Source organism: Taudactylus pleione, unplaced genomic scaffold, assembly GCF_031769625.1.
Source record: "Taudactylus pleione unplaced genomic scaffold, aTauple2 ptg000199l, whole genome shotgun sequence".
In the NCBI taxonomy this organism is placed as follows: Eukaryota; Metazoa; Chordata; class Amphibia; order Anura; family Myobatrachidae; genus Taudactylus; species Taudactylus pleione.
In genome coordinates, this window is record NW_028284601.1 from 10,120,597 (window position 1) to 10,142,693 (window position 22,097).

The 22,097-nt window shown below is 46.5% G+C and overlaps 1 protein-coding gene across 1 annotated transcript in view; it reads left to right on the plus strand.

Moving 5' to 3' along the window:
- The window catches only part of LOC148518778 (cytochrome P450 2C5-like), a 66,345-nt gene that overhangs the window by 12,023 nt on the left and 32,225 nt on the right, over positions 1-22,097 (plus strand). The window contains exons 5-6 of the mRNA XM_088477110.1: positions 41-217; positions 11,646-11,787. Of these exons, the coding sequence (XP_088333236.1) occupies positions 41-217; positions 11,646-11,787 (319 nt within the window). The remainder of the gene's footprint in view (positions 1-40; positions 218-11,645; positions 11,788-22,097) is intronic.

The window sequence follows — 22,097 nt, forward strand, 5'->3', positions numbered from 1 at the left end:
AAATGGAGCCCTAATCTCCTATATTGGCTTGATTTTGTAGATTTTTTACTACTTCCATGGGTTGCTGGTCAAAGTTCCTGGGCCTCATCTGCAAGGTTTGCGCTGTTTCACAGATACTAAAACATTTGTCCGAGAAAGGGTGAAAAATTATATGAAGACCCTGGATGTCTACTCTCCCCGGCACTTTATTGACTGTTTTCTGATTAAGATGCAGCAGGCAAGTAGCAAAACGTCCTTATGTTAAATTTCATGGACAGAGAGCAGTGAGTGAGGGTTCTGCATAGTGTACAGATTCTCTATAGTGAGAGACAATATAAGGAGTGGGATTGAGCAGTCAGAATACACATTGGGGGACATATGAAAACACTTGTACAAGTTACAGTGTAGAAAAGGTGGTGTTGCCCAGGGCTGATACTGAGTCACATGCTCCAGCAACTACTTTAGCTTCTTTTGCCATAGTTGCACCTGCAAGGACTAGGATGCCCACCTTTAGCATCTGTAGACCAAATACGTGCACCAGCCCCATCCTTCAAAACATTCCTCCAAAGTAAGCGATTAAGGATCTGAGGCAGTGGCGTAACTATAAATTTTGCTCCCCCATGCCAAAAAAGTTTCAGGCGCCCCCCCCACCCAAAGATCAAACACACCCAAAGACTACGTTTAAGGTGTGTGGTTAAATGATACAGCAATGTGCCTTACACATTATGACACACTAAGTAATGCCACTTATAACACAGTGTGCCACACCGGAATGCCCCTTGCAACACATTATGCCACACCGGAGTGCCCCTTACAACACATTATGCCACACAGCAATGCCCCTTACACATCCCACACAATAATGCCACATATAACACATAATGACATACAGTAAAGCGCTTATAACAAATTTATGCCATGCTGTAATGCCCCATTTCACATTATGCCACACTGTAATGCCACATACAACACATTATGCCACACAGTAATGCCCCTTACACATTATGCCACACAGTAATGCCCCTAATAGCACATTGTGCACACAGTAATGCCAAATACACATTATGCCAAACAGTAATGCCCATTACATCCCACCCTGACAGATCTACTTCACCAACCCTCCTTTCTGCTCCTGCCTGTCCGTCACCTCAGCTCAAGACAGGTTGCACAGTTTTTATGTCCGTGTAGAACCAGATTATTGGGAACATAGTTTATAACCTGTAAACTGTGTATCAAATTAGTGCCCCTTATACAGTGCCCCCTGTAGTTGTGCCCCAAAATGCAATGACCCCTATACTAGTGCCCCTTATGCAATGCCCCCTGTAGTAGTGCCCCTTTTGCAAAGTCCCCTGTAGTAGTGCCCATTATGCAATGTCCCCTGTAGTAGTACCCATTATGCAATGCCCCCTGTAGTAGTGCCCCTTATGCAATGCCCCCTGTAGTAGTGCCCCTTATGCAATGCCCCCTGTAGTAGTGCCCATTATGAAGGGTCCCCTGTAGTAGTGCCCATTAAAGTAGTGCCCCCTGTAGTAGTGCCCATTTTGCAGGGACCTCTGTAGTGCCCCTTCTAGTAGTTAGCCCCCAGTAGTGCCCCTTCTAGTAGTTAGCCGTCTGTAGTTAGCCACCTGTAGTTAGCCCCCTAAAATTAGCCCCCTGTAGTTAGCCGCCTGTAGTTAGCCGCCTGTAGTTAGCCGCCTGTAGTTGCTCCCCCCCTTCGCACGCACACAAACACACACACACACAAAAGAAAAAAATACAAACCCTTACCTTCCAGTGCTGCTGCCGTCCATACCCCGGCGTCCGCTCCTCGGCACTATGGGAGTGACATCATTACGTCACACCCATAGTGCTCTGCGGGACCCGGAAGACGGAGATCACTCCTGAGCTCCGTCCCCGGCATCCGCTCCTCCGCACTATGGGAGTGACATCATTACATCACTCCCATAGTGCCCTGCGGGACCCGGAAGATGGAGGGAGCTCCGTCCTCTGGCTGCCGCCGGGGGTTTGAATAGGAGCCGGGCGCCCGCTGGTAACACACTCAGCGGGTGCACGGCAGATGGAGGGTGCAGGGGGTGCGACCGCACCCCCTGCACCCTCCGTAGTTACTACTACTGCCCCCGTCGCCACCAAGCTACCCAGCACCTCCAAGCCACTGCGGGGGCTGCAGGGGCAGTAGTTACGCCACTGATCTGAGGGGCTGATTCAGCATTGTACATATATGGAATGCTGAATGCAGAATCCTGATTACCAGAAATCTGCGTGTGCGCAGAACCCATTCTGCGAATGTGCAGAACGGGTCCTGTGTAATCATACACAGCCACTTCTATTCCTCTACCTGATTGACAGGCAGAGGCATTTAAGGGGAGGTGTGGGGGCAGGGAGGGCTGCCGTTCCCAGAAATGGGGGCATGTCCGCCCCCGATTTCCAGTAGTGGCAAGGCAAGGGGCTTGACGAACGCAGTTTCCTGGATTCGCAAGCCAGCCAGCTGAGAAAGCCTCAGCTTACTCAGGCTTGGTGATGGTGATACCAGCCTGCGACCTCGGACGCAGTACTGGGATCAAAACTGCAGCAGTGGGCGTCATACACCTCCTGCTGCATTTGCATATAAGCAAGGATGGAATTGAAAAGCTGCCTTGGTGCACAACACACTACAGTATAGGCCTGTGTGCAGCTCTGCAATTCCTTCCTAAGCTAAATCACCCGTTGACTTTGCAACCAGTTCAGCGACATGCCTGTGACCAGGGCCGGATTAAGGGGGGGGTGACAGGGGCGGTCGTCCCGGGGCCCCCACACACAGGGGGGCCCCCACCTTTAGAGCACTCAAGAGGGGTTTAGAAACCCCCCTTGATGGACCAGTTCCCCCTGCTAACATGTTAGGAGGGGGCGGAGCCAATACGGCAAGCCCCGCCCCCAAATGACACGCAAATCACCGCATTACGGCACGAGGGGGCGGAGCCTAAGGATGTGACCAGCAGCTGCGTTAAAAGTAAGTGTATATATGTACTGTTTTATTGTGTATATATGTGTATGTATGTGTTAATGTGTGTATACTGTTGTGTGTGTATGTATGTGTTAATGTGTGTGTATACTGCTGTGTGTGTATATGTTAACATGTGTGTATACTGCTGTGTGTATGTTAGTGTGTATGTATGTGTTTGTGTGTATACTGTATATGTGTGTGTATATATGTGTTTATGTGTGTGTATATGTGTTAGTGTAAATTTATGTGTTTATGTGTGTGTATACTGTATATGTATGTGTTTATGTGTGTGTATACTGTATACGTGTGTGTATACTGTATATGTGTGAACATATGTGTTAGTGTGTATTAGGGGTGAGCGGGTTCGGATTTCTGAAATCCGAACCCCCCTGAGCCCCCCCGATCTGAGGCCGATCCGAGTCAGGCTCGACTTTTCCCGCCTGACTCGGATCTGAAATCGAGGCAAAACGTGCCTTCCGGGTCTCGCAGGTTTTGGATCCTATATAAGGTACCCGCGTCGGCGCCATTTTCTCACTTGGCTGTGGACAGTGAAGAGGGAGGGTGGGAGTCAGGGCTGGCTGGGCTGTGTAGTGTAGTGTTGTAGTGTAGTGCAGTGTAGTGCTGTGCTGTGCTGCGCTGTGCTGCTGTTGTCCATAGGGGCTGTGTCCACTACTTCAAACTCCATAGGGGCTGGCTGGACTGTGTTGTGCATCAGTTGTCCATAGGGGCAGTCTCCACTCCAAAGTCCTGTGCAGTGTCCCAGTCCTAAAGGGGTGCTGTAGTGTTGTCCAGGGGGTGCTCTGTCCATCAGGGGTGCTCCCCCCAAGTGCTAAAAAAAAATAACTTTTTCTGTGTTTGTGAATTGTGTGCGCAGTAGCCGCACGTGCATCAACAAAGTAGTGCCAAGCGTGCGCCTGTGTCCCATAAGTAAAAGGCCGGCTGGCTTGTCCGTTAAAGGGTGCTGTAACCCCCAAAGGGCACTCCAAACAAAATAAAAAAATATATTTTTTTGTGTTTGTGAATTGTGTGTGCAGTAGCCACACGTGCATCAACAAAGTAGTGCCCAGCGTGCGCCTGTGTCCCATAAATAAAGGGCAGGCTGGATTGACCGCTAAAGGGTGCTGTAACCTCCAAAGGACACTCCAAACAAAATAAAAAAAATTTTCTGTGTTTGTGAATTGTGTGCACTGTGGCTGCATGTGCATCAACGAAGGAGCAGCGCCAAGCGTGCGCCTGTGTCCCATAAGTAAAAGACCGGCTGGCTTGTCCGTTAAAGGGTGCTGTAACCCCCAAAGGGCACTCCAAACAAAATAAAAAAAAATATTTTTTTGTTTGTGAATTGTGTGTGCAGTAGCCGCACGTGCATCAACAAAGTAGTACCAAGCGTGCGCCTGTGTCATAAGTAAAGGGCCGGCTGGCTTGACCATTAAAGGGTGCTGTAACCCCCAAAGTACACTCCAAACAAAATAAAAATTTTTTTTCTGTGTTTGTGAATTGTGTGCACTGTGGCTGCACGTGCATCAACAAAGGAGCAGCGCCAAGCGTGCGCCTGTGTCCCATAAGTAAAGGGCCGGCTTGCTCATTTCTTAAAGGGACGTGTAACCCACAAAGTGCACTAGTCTCCAACAAAAATAAAAAATTATTTTCTGTGTTTGTGTGCGCCTTAGACGCACGTATATATCAATATAACATAAATGGAGGACCAAACATTCTCCGATAAAAATAAAATAGGGAAAGATCAAGAAACACTTCCTCCTAGTGCTGAAGCTGCTGCCACTAGTAATGACATAGACGATAACATGCCATCAACGTCGTCTGCCAAGGCCGATGCCCGATGTCATAGTAGAGGGCACATACAATCTCAAATGACAAAGTTCAGGAAAATGACCTTTAAAAAAACATTTAAATCATCTGAAGAGAAACGTAAACTTGCCAATATGCCATTTACGACACGGAGTGGCAAGGAACGGCTAAGGTCTTTCCCTATGTTCATGACTAGTGGTTCAGCTTCACATGACGATGGAAGCCCTCTTCCCGCTAAAAAAATCAAACGAGTTAAGCTGGCAAAAGCACAGCGAAGAAGTGTGCGTTCTAAGAAGATATCACAAATCCCCAAGGAGAGTCCAAGTGTGGTGGCGGTTGCGATGCCTGACCTTCCCAGCACTGGACGGGAAGAGGTGGCTCTTTCCACCATTTGCACACCCCCTGCAAGTGCTGAAAGGAGCACCCACAGTCCACTTGCTGATATGCAAATTGAAGATGTCACTGTTGAAGTACAACAGGATGAGGATACTGGTGTAGCTGGCACTGAGGAGGAAGTTGGCGAGGAGGATTCTGATAGTGGTGTGGTTTGTTTAAATCAGGCTCCGGGGGAGACAGTTGTTGTCCGTGGGATGAAAAAGCCCATCACGGTCATGCCTGGGCAGAAGACCAAACATTCCACCTCTTTGGTCTGGCAATATTTCTATCCAAATCCGGACAACAACTGTCTTGCCATATGTAACATATGTAAAGGTGGAATAAGTAGGGGTAGGGACGTTAACCACCTAGGAACATCCTCCCTTATACGGCACCTGCAGCGCGTTCATATAAAGTTACTGTCATGTTCAGAAACTTTGGCTAAGACCGAAAGCAGTCCAGGGACACCTAAATCCCTTTTTCCTGTTTTATCCAAGGAATCGGTGAATGAGGAGGATGAGGATGACATCTTGCCTCCGTAGAGCCAGTTTGTGCAGGGACACATTAATTGCCAGCTTGTTTTGTGGGGGCCCAAACGAACCAATCATTTCAGCCACAGTCATGTGGCAGACCCTGGCGCTGAAATGATTGGTTTGTTAAAGTGTGCATGTCCTATTTATACAACATATAAAGGACAATTCCATCTTGCACCTCTTTTTTTTCTTTGCAGTATGTACTGTTTGGGGCCTAGTTTTTCAAACTGCCATCCTGTCTGCCACTGCAGTGTCACTCCTAGATGGGCCACATGTTTGTGCCGCCCACTCGTGTCGCTTAGCATAGTCATCCAGCTACCTCGGTGCAATCTTTTGGCCATAAAAACAATATTGTGAGGTGTGAGGTGTTCAGAATAGACTGGAAATGAGTGGAAATGAAGGTTATTGAGGTTGATAATTGCATAGGAGCAGAAAAAAACACAAATTCTGTGATTTAAGCTGTTTTTATGTTTTTTTTCAAAAAAATACAGATCCAAAACACAAAACCCAGAACCCAAAACACGGAAGGGTGGTATTGGCAAAACCAATCCAGATCCAAAACACGAAGAAAGATCCAGATCCAAAACCAAAACACGAAAAGTGGCCGGTGCACACCCCTAGTGTGTATGTATGTTTCTGTTTGTGTATACTGTGCATGTGTGTATTATATATATATTAGGGGTGTGCACCGGCCACTTTTCGTGTTTTGTGTTTTGGTTTTGGATCTGGATCTTTCTTTGTGCGCACACAATTCACAAACACAAAAAACTATATATTTTTTTATTTTGTTTGGAGTGCCCTTTGGGGGGTTACAGCACCCTTTAACGGACAAGCCAGCCGGCCTTTTACTTATGGGACACAGGCGCACGATTGGCGATGCTCCTTTGTTGATGCACGTGCAGCCACAGTGCACACAATTCACAAAAACAGAATTTTTTTTATTTTGTTTGGAGTGCCCTTTGGGGGTTACAGTACCCTTTAGCGGTCAATCCAGCCGGCCCTTTATTTATGGGACACAGGCGCACGCTTGGCCACAGTGCACACAATTCACAAACACAGATGGACAGAGCACCCCCTGGACAACACTACAGCACCCCTTTAGGACTGGGACACTGCACAGGACTTTGGAGTGGACACAGCCCCTATGGACAACTGACTGCAGAACACAGGCCAGCCAGCCCCTATGGACTTTGAAGGAGTGGACACAGCCCCTATGGACAACAGCAGCACAGCGCAGCACAGCACAACACTACACTACACAGCCCAGCCAGCCCTAACTCCCACCCTCCCTCTTCACTGTCCACAGCCGAGTGAGAAAATGGCGCCGACGCGGGTACCTTATATAGGATCCAAAACCCGCGAGACCCGGAAGGCTGGATGATGACGTTTTGCCTCGATTTCAGATCCGAGTCAGGCGGGAAAAGTCGAGCCTGACTCGGATCGGCCTCGGATCGGGGGGCTCGGGGGGGTTCGGATTTCAGAAATCCGAACCCGCTCACCCCTAATATATATATATATATATATATATATATATATGTTTGCTATATATATATATATATATATATATATATATATGTGTGTGTGTGTGTGTGTGTGTGTGTGTGTGTGTGTGTTTAATACACACGAGCATAAATAAATAAATAAAATACAAGAAATATATATATTTATATATACATATATATACTGTATATATAATGTATGTAAATTGGACGCTACTTTGCGTCAGCGCTTTCCGATGCGCACAAATGCGAATCCACCACACACATACACTGATGATCATAACGCACACACATAAACATATATGCATACACAGATGCTCGTATGTGTATCCACATACGTACACATAGACGCTCATATGCGTATTCACATACATACATACAAACCTTTCCTATTTCAATGCACAGCTGCACACAGAGCCGGATTTAGACCTCATGGGGCCCTAGGCAATTTAACGGTTTGGGGCCCCCCACCCTCAAACAGTTCTGTGCATATATTACAGTAGGTGTCGCTGGAGCAAGATACACACATCAAATTATATACACATATCATATATATATATGTGTTTAACTTGCTCCAGTGACACTACTGTATGTAATATATGCAATTATTTCTGTAATCAAATACACATGAGAGCAAGGCGAAAATATCAAATATGACACAGATGGGGGGGCAAACAGAGGTAGACGGGAGGAATTGGGGGACAAACAAGAGGTAGACGGAAGGAATGGGGGTCAAACAGAGGTAGACGGGAGAAATGGGGTCAAACAGAGGTAGACGGGAGAAATGGGGGTCAAACAGAGGTAGACGGGAGAAATGGGGGTCAAACAGAGGTAGACGGGAGAAATGGGGGTCAAACAGAGGTAGACAGGAGAAATGGGGGTCAAACAGAGGTAGACGGGAGAAATGGCGGTCAAACAGAGGTAGACGGGAGGAATTGGGGGTCAAACAGAGGTAGACGGGAGGAATTGGGGGTCAAACAGAGGTAGACGGGAGAAATGGGGTCAAACAGAGGTAGACGGGAGAAATGGGGGTCAAACAGAGGTAGACGGGAGAAATGGGGTTAAACAGAGGTAGATGGGAGAAATGGGGTCAAACAGAGGAAGACAGGAGAAATGGGGGTCAAACAGGTAGACGGGAAAAATGGGGTCAAACAGGTAGACGGGAAAAATGGGGTCAAACAGGTAGACGGGAAAAATGGGGGTCAAACAGAGGTAGACGGGAGAAATGGGGGTCAATCAGAGGTAGACGGGAGAAATGGGGTCAAACAGAGGTAGACGGGAGAAATGGGTGTCAAACAAATGTAGACGGGAGGAAAGGGGGACAAACAGGCAGACAGGAGTATAAGGGGGACAAACAAAGGGAGAAGGAAAAGGGGAAAGAACAGAGGTAGACTCAGAGAATATATATATATATATATGTATATACATGCACACATACAATATATACAGTATACATATACACATGCAGTGTGTATACATACACACACACACACACACATGTACAGAGAGCTGGGCTATTTTACACCATACAAAAAAATGTCAGTTAAACTTACCCAGCTAGGTGATTGATGTCGGCGGAGGTTGCCTGCTTCACTGCAGGGAGGAGCGGCGGAAGGCTGCATTCCATACTCCGGAGGAGAAGGCTGCTTGCTATACTGCGGGGGGAGGGGGGCGGTGGAAGGCTGCAGTGCGGAGGGGGGAAAGCTGCTTCCTAAACTGTGGAGGGGGGCGGAAGGCCGCTTGCTATACTGCGAGGGTCGGGGGGATGGCTGCTCGCTATGTTGCGGGGTGGGGGGGGGGAAGGCGGCAGTGCGGAGGGGGAAGGCTGCTTCCTATACTACAGAGTGGGGGGCGGAAGGCTGCTCGCTATGCCACGGGTGGGGGGTGGGGAGGAGGCTGGCTACAGCAGTGTAGACTGCTTGGGGATTGGTTAGAAGGGGCTGGCTAGGGGCAGGGCCCGGGACCGTGATGCTGATGCTGCTTTGTGTGCCAGCAGCAGCAGTTCAACTTCAAACAAAGGTTTGCTCCAGGGCCGGATTTCGAAGGGTAGGGGGCCCCGGCAACGGGCCCCTTGACACCAGACGGGCCCTAGGCGGGTGCCTATGTTGGATAATGGTAAATCCGGCCCTGGCTGCACATATGCGAATGTATATGTACAAAATGGTTCCCACACACTATAGTTGATAACCAAAGTTCTTAAAGGTATTATTAACTAATAATTATGATGTGTGTATGAATATGTACTTAAATGAGATCTAAGGTTTGGAATATAGTTTACATGTCATGTTTGGTATCATACTTAGGGGTCTAGTTACTAAGCAGTGTTATGAGAAAGAGTGAAAAGTGATAAGTCTGTGATAAGGTTCCAGCCAATCAGCTCCAAACTGTCATTTTTCAAACACAGCCTGTGAGATGGCAGTTGGGAGCTGATTTGCTGGCACCTTATCACAGACTTATCACTTTTCACTGGGTCTCATAACACTGCTTAGTAACTAGACCCATAAACCCGTTTATTTACAGACATCCGTTCCTATCGGCAAAGAAGTCGCATCTTGCGTCCACTAGTTATGAATGATAGGGAGTTATTGCATAGATTATTACTTATATGCAGTGTTGTAGCTGGATTTAACCAGTTGTTCAGCGGGAAACTACGCAATGTGACCGTTTGAGGACTGAGCCATACCCCTGATGACACCGTATGTACTGACCAATGACCAGAAGCAAGAGCCATTGAGAACCTGTCAATTTGTCCCTTTGTTAACATTGAAATGTGTAAGGAATATAAGCCGTGCCCCGACCCCAGTGTACACTGATCTTCTTTTGCGACCGCAGGCTTCTAGATTGATGACTATACAAGGACCAGTGCGCATGCGTATGTATCGGCTTGTACTATTTTTCATTGTTTTTTACTCTAATTGTTAAATCTTTCATCGTGTTACTTATTCTTTACATACTGTTAATAACTTTTTGTGCTTTGGAACCACACGATTGGACTGGAAAGCTATTCTTTCTTAAGCGACTTACAGCGCTAAATAGCAACTAGCGACTATTAAGACTCAATAGGGCTGAGCTGCCGCTGATCTGTGTTCTGAATGCAACAGCAAAGTCAGCGCTGCCACATAGAGCGCAGAGTGGCTCCCGAGTCCCCTCATCAGCATCATGTGACACATCCTATCCGCAACGCTGATCACTGATGTTGGGCCTCAGAAGCAGCTCTGTGCTCTACGCAGCAGCGGTGACTGTGCTGCTGCATTCACAACACAGAGCCAGAGGGTACGTAATCAGGGAGGGTGGGGGTAGGCTGTATGTGGCGGGGGAAGGAGGGTAGGCTCCGTGTGGCTTGGTGGGGACCCCCACATCTTACTTGCCCCAGGGCCTCCACAAGCCTTAATCCGGCCTTGCCTGTTACACTTCTATAGCTATTCTTCATTAATGCCCCCACTAATGGCTATTGTACCATTTTCAGAGGCTCCTTATAGTTTAGTTTTGCTAATTTTGTAAAAATAAAATAATGTCAGATAGACTCTGGCTACTTATGTCAACGTCACTTTTTACCTGTATAAAAAACTTAAATAATTAATATACCCCTCGTGTTTCAAACTGACGATCTTGGGCATGTATAAACACGTCTCATTGGTGATTGTTGAGCTTGCCGTACACTGATTGGTAATTATCCAGAAAATGAAACAGCTGCTCTGAGTGATTTTCGTTCAGTACACGGACATGGACAATAATCATTCCCAGCATGTAGACAGCTGAAAAACATTCTGGATCATTTGGTTTGATGGTCAAACCTCTCCAGTTCTCCTGACTGTTGTTCAGCTGATTCCACACTGCAGAGTATAGAGGTGCTCTGATTATCAGGCTGTCTCTTCTCCCCTCATCCATGTGCACTAAGGACCTCTTTCAGAGCCGCTCACAAAATGCGAGCGCTCCGAATGAGGGCGGCCACTTCTCTGTAAAGAGCCGGCCTCCTGGCCATTCGCTAAGCTGTAGGTGACTGACCACCCACTGCTTTAGCGAGTGGCCAGGTTGATGACCATCGTGACCATTGGGGCTTGCGACGAGATCCTTGTGGTAGGGTCTCGTCTGCCGCAAGCCCCAGTGAGCTTTCGGCTCTAATAGAGCCGGAAGCTCACCACTGACGAGTGATGTCAGTGGGCCCGCCCCCAAATGGCAGGCGTTCCTTTGGGAACACCTGTTTGGCCAGTCACCCCCCCACCCCGCCTACAAAATGGGGCGAGCTGTCGATCACCATCGTCAGCCGCCTCTTTTGTAGTGAGCCCCGGAGCGAGAAATTTTTATCTCGCTCCGGGGATTGCGCATGTGCTGTGCGGCCGCTGCACATGCGCAGGGCCTCAACATCGACCCGCTTGCGAGCGCTCAGCGCTTGCGAGCTAGTCTTTGGCCAGCATTAGAATCAGCATTAGAATCAGTGACTTGTTGGCTATTATATTATGTGTCTTTTTTACCCAGGAGATCCAGAATCCAGACACTCAGTATCACATGGAGAATCTTGTGATATCTACATTAAACTTGTTCACTGCTGGGACAGAGACTGTCAGCATCACACTCCGATATGGCTGCCTCATTCTACTCAAATATCCAGATATTCAAGGTAATAATGATAATACTGGACTGGGTATAATATGGATTAATGGGTTGGGTACGGGATGCCAGCGCTCAGGATCCCAGCGGTCAGAATCCCAGTGCCGGCATCCAGATAGGGTTAGGATACTAACACCTGCAGGTAAGTATCTTAACCCTACCCCAAAACCTAACCTCCCCACACAGCCTAAACCTAACCCTCCCCCCCACCTCGCAGCCTAAACCTCCCTCCCCACAGCCTAACCTTTACCTTCCCCCTAGTGCCTAACCCTAACCCCTAACCATCCCCCTAACCCCAATTTTTACCACCGGTTTGCCAGCGGTCAGGATCCTGCGGGTGAGAGAAAAATATAAAGTCTGATCAGCTTTTTGGAGCTGGACTTTATGAGTCTTTAAAATACACCAGAGATGCAATAATTATCACATGCTGTCACATAAGGACACTTTTAACTCAATAAGATAATTCCTTTGTTGCAACAAACTAAGGGGTCTATTTACTAAGCAGTGTTAGGAGACAGAGTGAAAAGTGATAAGGTGCCAGCCAATCAGCTCCCAACTGTAATTTTTCAAACACAGCCTGAGAAATGACAGTTGGGAGCTGATTGGCTGGCACCATATCACTTACGTATCACTTTTCACTCTGTCTCCTAACACTGCTTAGTAACTAGACCCCCTAAGACATTCCATCAAAAGAGGCTGGTAATTGTATTGGCATATTATTTGTCGGATTTGTGATCCATAGCTTATAAAGAGATATCCGGACTCTTGATATATAAAGGTTTTAATAGAGGTGAAAAAAAATAATCTCGTACCACACAGTCAGTTACCTTTTTTATAATTTATGTATATATTTATAGAGTAATTATTGTATAATTAAATGTGTTTTTATGATTACTTTTTATTAGAATGAATGCATTCTGATCACTACAAATTGATATCCAATTGTAATTTGTCTATAAATCATTTCAGCCTGGGCAAAAATGTAGTCATTCATTTTTTATAAGTGCAGCAGCTTCTATATAATATATGTTGGTTAAATTCCCCTAATTGGTAGGGGTGACAATTTTACGCCATTTCAGTGTATTCACAAACACAATGCTTTGCAGCTCCTACAATACACATTTCAAATAAGCGCCTCAATAGAGTTTGTATATACGTTTCTGGCACAGAGAATCTGACTGGTATCGGGATTCTGAGTACCGTCATCCCGACAGCTGGGATATGTATTACATCCAGGATTAATCTGTGTCTCATCAGAACACATAAATCAGCTAACAGGTATAAAGTACCACTCTCCCTTATTACTTTCATATTTTGTATTAGTTTCGATGTCCACTAATTAATTATACTTAATGTTGCTGAATCAACATATACTCACAATCACAACATAAGCAGTACTCTTGTCACACACAGTTATCTCCTGCCTCTGTCTTAATTCTTATAAACACTCATCGCCTTATGAGTGTTCCCTCCTAACAGTGAAGGTTAAACCTTTAACCATAATCAGAATGAAATAACGACACAGAGACTTGTATAAGGCGAAAGGAAGGTCAGCTTTATTTATTTTTAAACTAATTAAACTATTTAATATATAACTGAACTAACTAATAGAAGAAAGAAAGACAGACAAAGTATGGTGGCACAGAAATAACGGCCCCACGATGCAAGCTCTCCAACTGCATACACACTGTTCTTCTAAATGGGAGGCGAGCAGCCAGCCCATTACCATGCCCAAAGTATCCACCTCCCACCCCAATGACACAACGTGAGCCCACCTGGTTAGGTGGTTGCCGCTGACCCCAGAAGGGTAGAATCAGCCTAAGCCATGTATTGGAAGGGAGAGCGCCTCAAGCTCCAAAGACAGATGGCGACTGCTACTGTTCTTTCCCACCAACAGTGGTTCACAAGAACCGCACCGCTACCATACCCTAATCTACCACACCTTGACTCCCTCCAACTAACTCCTCAATAAATCTACAAAAACACCCTTTGGCATTCCAATGCACCATCCATCCTTCAAACATGAGCATTCTTATTCCTAATCAAAGGATGTAAAAGGACCACTTCTCCAAAGCCCCGGACACTGCAACTCACAACCAAGTTTATCCATCCTCTGACCACCTCCAGGGCCCCAGGAGACAAAACCAGCTCTCCAGATATCTGTAGAATATCAAACCACAAAACTAAACAATAGGGACACATGACAATGATTGTCTATAAACGAGCTGAAATGGAACACCTCAAAAACCCTAAATGATCTAACCTTCTCCAAAACTGGGAATAAATCCAGTAAATTAAATAAATATATAAGAAAAAACACAAATAGGAAAGAAAAGAGTAGCAAAGACAGAAGTCTAAGACAGAGAGAGAGAGGGGGGCAGGGAGGGGAGATCCTAACTTGACCAGAGGCAAAACACAAAACATCCGCCAGTCGGCATGCAGCCTCAGTTAAAAACTAGTGGTAAAACAAAATTCCTCAAGACCCCCAAATATGACGACTAGCTAGTCCTCAAGTTAGGATGCAAAGCAACATTTTGCCAAAGTCTAAGGTACATATATGAGAACTAGACTTCCATCGGCATAATGCCTTACTCTGAACAACGGAAAAACCCAACATAGCAGTCAACACAGCTGAAACAATCCAGAAATGAAAAACTGCAGAAAAAACTTGTAATTACCACACAGGAAGACGCAAATAGATTGGGCGCTGACCAACAGGAGGAACAGCCATGTCAACCAGCAACCTGATATATTGCAAGGTCCTGGGAGCTTAGGACCGTTACACTAGCCCCTACAGTACTGTACATGCCGGATTGATAACATGCTGTACAGCAGAAGGGAAAAATCACAGATCTGAAAAGATAGAGGCAAATTGCAAAAACGCAGCTAATCAAAATGTGGCATGGCATACGCATGCTCGTTCTAACACATAACAAATAAAATGTTACAAATAAAATGTTACACTGCAGGCAACGCAAGACAAATTGAATAAGCAAACATATAGCCAACAAAGAAGGTGCACGCTGTTGATTGACAGCTTGAACCATACCAAGTGTATAACACCAAAACGACACTACAATGACCTAACGAAGGACCTGAGCATTTGAGGGAAACCATGAAAGAGCTCAAGAAGGAGAAGATCCCTTGTTCACCCACTCATAAGGCTTCCAGAATCGTATGATTAACCCAGGAGACCAAAGGCCTAGACAAATGCTGGATAAGCCTGAATTCACCCTGCACCGTTCGGAACCACCCTCACCGTAGACAACACCAAGACCGGCAGGGGTGGCCCCAAAAAGGGGGTACATAAAGCCTCCCTAGCCAATATCCTACCTGACATTCTACCTCAGCGCTGCCAGAAAAATTGCCTGCAAATTAATACCACGACGAGCCCATGTAATCCTAACCTATAAAGCAATGATGTAAGTCATGAAGAAACCCATCTTGCAAAATAGCAGCATGCAATCTTAGTCATAGGTCCATTGCACCTGACCCTCAACCGACCATCACCGGCTGTGGATCAGGTGCAAACAAAATAGAGTGCTCATTTGCTCCACAGGACGCATATTCAAGTACATTTATTCTGTTCAAGCACTACAAGCTTTAGATGTCAATGCTAATATGGCGACGTAACGACCTACCCGATATGGTTCCCTGATCCGCATACAGAGAACCAGAAGGACAGCCGTGTTAGCACAATGTACGGCTCCATCCGGGTTCTTCAATTCGGAAGCAATATGGCTGTTAGGCTTATGCTTTCATCGTGGCTTTGACCAAGTATACCACCTAATCTGCATAAAGCGCAAAAGCTGACTGTCTGTTCGCCATGTCCAGGAACTGCAGTCAATCGCCAACCTAGAGGGAGTACCATTCTCTAGAATTGCAGCCTCTGAAAGAGAAACAGAAACCAAAAGAGCAACAGGACCAGCCACTGTAGACCTTGCACTATCCTACAAAGTAGCATAAGACATATTGGCTGTATTCCTAGCAGTATTAGGGCCCCCTTCATAGTCTGTCACAACCGCGCCAGCTGGAAGATCCCTGAAGCTCCCAAACCGAACACCGAAATCTGAAAAAATTGTACAGCCAATAGGGGGCCAACTGAGTCACCAGCTGCTGTGAATAAATAATCTGCGCAGATGCCCTGTCACAGACGCCACTTGGGGTACTATTAACAAAGGTGCCATGGCAGCCATGAATGCAAAGGGTGGGTTATGGTTACCGCTACTGCCAACGGGGCCAAAGTGTTTTATACAGTGCACTGTAACCAGGGCTATTTTTCTAGAAAAGTAGGTCCAGGAACTGTGGGTGGCGATACTGGGGGTGGAGTTATAGAAAATTAATTATAAATATTTATACATGTATACATATATTAGGGGTGAGCGGGTTCGGAATTCTGAAATCTGAACCCCCCCGAGCCCACCCGATCCGAGGCCAATCCGAGTCAGGCTCGACTTTTCCCGCCTGACTCGGATCTGAAATCGAGGCAAAACGTCATCATCCCGCCTTTCGAGTCTCGCAGGTTTTGGATCCTATATAAGGTACCCGCGTCAGCGCCATTTTCTCACTCGGCTGTGGACAGTGAAGAGGGAGGGTGGGAGTCAGGGCTGGCTGGGCTGTGTAGTGTAGTGTTGTAGTGTAGTGTAGTGTAGTGCAGTGCAGTGTTGTGCTGTGCTGCTGTTGTCCATAGGGGCTGTGTCCACAACTTCAAAGTCCATAGGGGCTGGCTGGACTGTGTTGTGCAGTCAGTTGTCCATAGGGGCTGTGTCCACTCCAAAGTCCTGTGCAGTGTCCCAGTCCTAAAGGGGTGATGTAGTGTTGTCCAGGGGGTGCTCTGTCCGTCAGGGGTGCTCCCCCCAAGTGCTAAAAAAAAAAATATTTTTTCTGTGTTTGTGAATTGTGTGCACTGTGGCTGCACGTGCATCAACAAAGGAGCAGCGCCAAGCGTGCGCCTGTGTCCCATAAGTAAAAGGCCGGCTGGCTTGTCCGTTAAAGGGTGATGTAACCCCCAAAGGGCACTCCAAACAAAATTAAAAAATATATTTTTGTGTGTTTGTGAATTGTGTGCGCAGTAGCCGCACGTGCATCAACAAAGTAGTGGCAAGCATGCGCCTGTGTCCCATAAATAAAGGGCCAGCTGGATTGACCACTAAAGGGTGCTGTAACCCCCAAAGGGCACTCCACACAAAATAAAAATATATATTTTTTTGTGTTTGTGAATTGTGTGCGCAGTAGCCGCACGTGCATCAACAAAGTAGTGCCAAGCGTGCGCCTGTGTCCCATATTTAAAGGGCCAGCTGGATTGACTGCTAAAGGGTGCTGTAACCCCCAAAGGGCACTTCAAACAAAATAAAAAAATATATTTTTTTGTGTTTGTGAATTGTGTGCGCAGTAGCCGCACGTGCATCAACAAAGTAGTGCCAAGCATGCGCCTGTGTCCCATAAATAAAGGGCCAGCTGGATTGACCACTAAAGGGTGCTGTAACCCCCAAAGGGCACTCCAAACAAAATAATTTTTTTTTCTGTGTTTCTGAATTGTGTGCATTGTGGCTGCACGTGCATCAACAAAGGAGCAGCGCCAAGCGTGTGCCTGTGTCCCATAAGTAAAGGGCCAGCTGGCTTGTCCATTAAAGGGTGCTGTAACCCCCAAAGTACACTCCAAACAAAAAAAAATATTTTCTGTGTTTGTGAATTGTGTGCACTGTAGCCGCACGTGCATCAACAAAGGAGCAGCGCCAAGCGTGCGCCTGTTTCCCATAAGTAAAGGGCCAGCTGGCTTGACCATTAAAGGGTGCTGTAACCCCAAAAGTACACTCCAAACAAAAGAAAAATATTTTCTGTGTTTGTGAATTGTGTGCACTGTAGCCGCATGTGCATCAACAAAGGAGCAGCGCCAAGCATCGCCTGTGTCCCATAAGTAAAGAGCCGGCTGGCTCATTTCTTAAAGGGTGGTGTAACCCACAAAGTGCACTTCTCTCCAGCAAAAATAAAAAAATATTTTCTGTGTTTGTGTGCGCCTTAGCCGCACGTATATATCAATATAACATAAATGGAGGACCAAACTTTCTCCGATAAAAATAAAATAGGGAAATATGAAGAACTACTTCCTCCTAGTGCTGTTGCTGCTGCTGGGAGTTGTTCATCATCCCAGAGAAGAAGTAGGAACACCACTACTTTTACTAAACAATTGACCCTCCAACAGTTCCTAGCGAGGAGGATGAAGTACAACAGCAGTCATCCTGAAGCAAAATGTATAACTGAGGCCTTGACTGCTATGTTGGTGTTAGACGTGCGTCCGGTATCCGCCAATAGTGCAGTGGGATTTAGACAATTGATGGAGGTAGTGTGTCCCCGGTTCCAAATCCCGTCTAGGTTCCACCTGCATCCTCAAAGCAGCAGCGACAAGCGTGCATCTGTCTGTTAAAGGGTGATGTAACCCTCAAAGTGCGCTCCACAAACAATAAAAAAAAAATTTTTTCTGTCTTTGTGAATTGTGTGGGCTGTAGCCGCACTTGCATCCTCAAAGCAGCAGCGACAAGTGTGCGTCTGTCTGTTAAAGGGTGGTGTAACCCTCAAAGTGCTCCAAAAAATAAAAAACTATTTTTTTATGTGTTTGTGACTTGTGTGCGATGTAGCCGCACGTGCATCAACACAGTAGCAGCGCCAAGCATGCGCCTGTGTCATATGTCAAGGGCCGGTTTGGACATCTGGTCCGGACTGAAGGACGTGCCAACAATTTCTGACAAGTCTACTGTCACTGCATATGATACTGTCCTCAAAGCAGCAGCGACAAGCGTGCGTCTGTCTGTTAAAGGGTGGTGACACCCTCAAAGTGTGCTCCACAAACAATAAAAAAATTCTTATTTTTTTTCTCTTTGTGAAATGTGTGGGCTGTAGCCGCACCTGCATCCTTAAAGCAGCAGCGACAAGCGTGCGTCTGCCTGTTAAAGGGTGGTGACACCCTCAAAGTGTGCTCCACAAACAATAAAAAAATTCTTATTTTTTTTCTCTTTGTGAAATGTGTGGGCTGTAGCCGCACCTGCATCCTCAAAGCAGCAGCGACAAGCGTGCATCTGTTTGTTAAAGGATTACATCGGTGACAGCATCCAAGTTGGCATGTCAGACTGTCCGTACATGTACTGGCAGGAAAAAGAGGCAATTTTGAGGCCCCTGTACAAACTGGCTCTATTTTACCTGAGTTGCCCCCCCACCAGTGTGCACTCCGAAAGAGTGTTTAGTGCAGCCGGGAACCTTGTCAGCAAAAGGCGTAGGAGGTTGCTTCCACAAAATGTGGAGAAGATGATGTTCATAAAAATTAATTATCAACTTTTCCAGGGAGACCAGTCTCCAGAACGTACAGAGGTACCTGTGGTGGTGGATTCCACCGTGGACGAATTAATACTCTGTGAGGATGAGGATGTACACAACACTGAAGAGGGTGAGGAATCGGTGAATGAGGAGGATGAGGACGACATCTTGCCTCCGTAGAGCCAGTTTGTGCAGGGCCAGATTAATTGCCAGCTTGTTTTGTGGGGGCCCAAACGAACCAATCATTTCAGCCACAGTTGTGTGGCAGACCCTGGTGCTGAAATGATTGGTTTGTTAAAGTGTGCATGTCCTGTTTATACAACATAAGGGTGGGTGGGAGGGCCCAAGGACAATTCAATCTTGCACCTTTTTTTTCTTTGCATTATGTACTGTTTGGGGCCTAGTTTTTCAAACTGCCATCCTGTGTGCCACTGCAGTGTCACTCCTAGATGGGCCACGTGTTTGTGTAACACCCCTAATTTGGTGGGATGTCAGTGAGTGGATCGTACCTGCTTTTCTTCTGGAACCTGCATGGGCGTAGATCAGTGCAGTTCCTCTTTCAGGCTCCTCCTATCACAGCAGAGAGACAGGAGAACCCCCAGAACCCAGTGCAGAAACCAGACCAATATAAAGAAATGGGGGTTTATTACTCTGAATCACTATTCTACTAGGACAATTCCAAATGAACATTAGAACATGCAATATTGTTGCAATGCAAAAGGTACACATACAGGATATCACATTAATAAGCTTACGTTAACTCTATACATACTGTATACTTCTAATAAAACCTCATGCGAATGCTTACCTGCTCCCTCTATGTGTTAGAGGTGGTTAAACTAAATATACCAAGTTGCAGTTGTAGTTGGCAGAATCTCAAATGGTTCAACTATAAATTCAATAGATAGAAAGCACAATGTCCCTGGGAGTACTCAGAATTCACTGTACAGCCTTTTGTTGGTGCACAAACTTTATAGATGACACTGAACTGTATTACTGGTATCCAAAATGGCGTCACTCTCTGCCTGTTCTGTATTATGCACTACTGCTGTATATCCTGCACAGTTCTGTGTTATGCACTACTGCTGTATATCCTGCTGCAGGCCTCTCTCACTGTACAGCAGTATGCTGGCTGCCCTGAGATCACAGACTGCTATGTGCTGACTGATATCAGTCTTTACTGTGGTGCTTTTTACTTGCCATGTGCTGTAATGCTTGGGGTACCTGTCCAGATGCCAGCAATTGTCTTTGCAGCATGCACACTCTCTCCTCTCCTTTGGGCTGCAGCAGCTTTAATAGATCTGTGTCCTATCTGCTTCTCTTGTCCTGCTGCCTTACATGGAAGGGGTCTCCTCCTCACAGTTACCCCGATCAGCTGCTGATCCCTGCTCTCTGTGCCCTCAGTCACAGCACACACCATGGCTCCTGCCACGCTCCTCTCTCCGTCTTGTGCAAAACTCACTGGGCTTCTCTAGCTCCACCCCCAACAGCCTCTCTCTAGTTTCCCTCCTTAAGGCTGGTAGAACCATCTCCAGGGGATCAGCAGGGTCCTAACTCCTGGCCATTAACCCCTTCCATGCTGGAGAAAACACTGCAGGTTTGGGGGTATCACATTTGTGCTGCCCACTCGTGTCGCTTAGCATAGTCATCCAGCTACCTCGGTGCAACCTTTTGGACATAAAAACACTATTGTGAGGTGTGAGGTGTTCAGAATAGACTGGAAATGAGTGGAAATTAAGGTTATTGAGGTTAATAATAGCATAGGAGCAGAAAAACCCACAAATTCTGTGATTTTAGCTGTTTTTATGCTTTTTTTCAAAAAAAATACAGATCCAAAACACAAAACCCAGAACACAAAACACAGAAGGGTGGTTTTGGCAAAACCAATCCAGATCCAAAACACGAAGAAAGATCCAGATCCAAAACCAAAACACAAAACACGAAAAGTGGCCGGTGCACACCCCTAGTGTCTATACTCACCTCAGTGTTATAACTATACATTGTCTATACTCAGTATTATTACACAGAGTGAATGTGCGCCATCAGTGCTCACCTCAGTGTTATAACTATATACTGTCTATACTCAGTATTATTATACAGAGTGATATCTGCACCATAAGTGCTCACCTCAGTGTTATAATAACTATACACTGTCTATACTCAGTATTATTACACAGAGTGAATGTGCTCCATCAGTGCTCACCTCAGTGTTATGGTGCATACACACGGTCAGATTTGTCAGATGAACGATTTTTACAATTTGAATGATTTCATCAACGATGAACGAATGAATGATTTCTGACGGTATTTAAAATAATGAAATCATTAAACTCTGACTGCAAACACATCAGATTTCAGAGATCGTTATCTGACATGTGGGAACACGCATCATTCGTCAATGCATGCCCCACATATCAAAGATATGAACTATTGAACGATTTTTACAATCGTTATCATTCATATCTGTCACAAAATCTGACCGTGTGTATTCAGCATTAAGGGCCTGATTCAGACCCACTCGCGAGTGGCTGTCCGCTCGCAAGTGGGTCGATGTTCTGGACTGAGCATGCGCACGACGGAGGGAGCTCCGTCGTGCACATGCGCCAGACGCGACGAGCGAAGGAAAGTCCTTCGCTCGTTGTGTCCGATCAAAGGGGGCGTGCTGTCAATGTTGATTGACAGCACGCCCCCTTTGGTAGGCGTGCCTCCCTGACGGGGGCATTCCCACGGGAACGCCTCCCGTCAAAAGCTGGCCCACTGACATCACTAGTGATAGAGCCAAAATCACTCTGGAGCTTGCGGTTGAAAACCTCAACCGCAGGCTCCGGCTCACAATTTCGATGGTCGCGATGGTCTCGACCATCGCGGCCATCAAAATGCACGCTCGTATAGCCTGTGGGTGGTGACCCACAGCTATACGAGCGTCCAGAAGGACGATCCATTTTCATGGAGGCCGGCCCTCATTCAGAGCGTGCGCTCTGCTCAGAGTGTACGGCTCTGAATGAGGGCCTA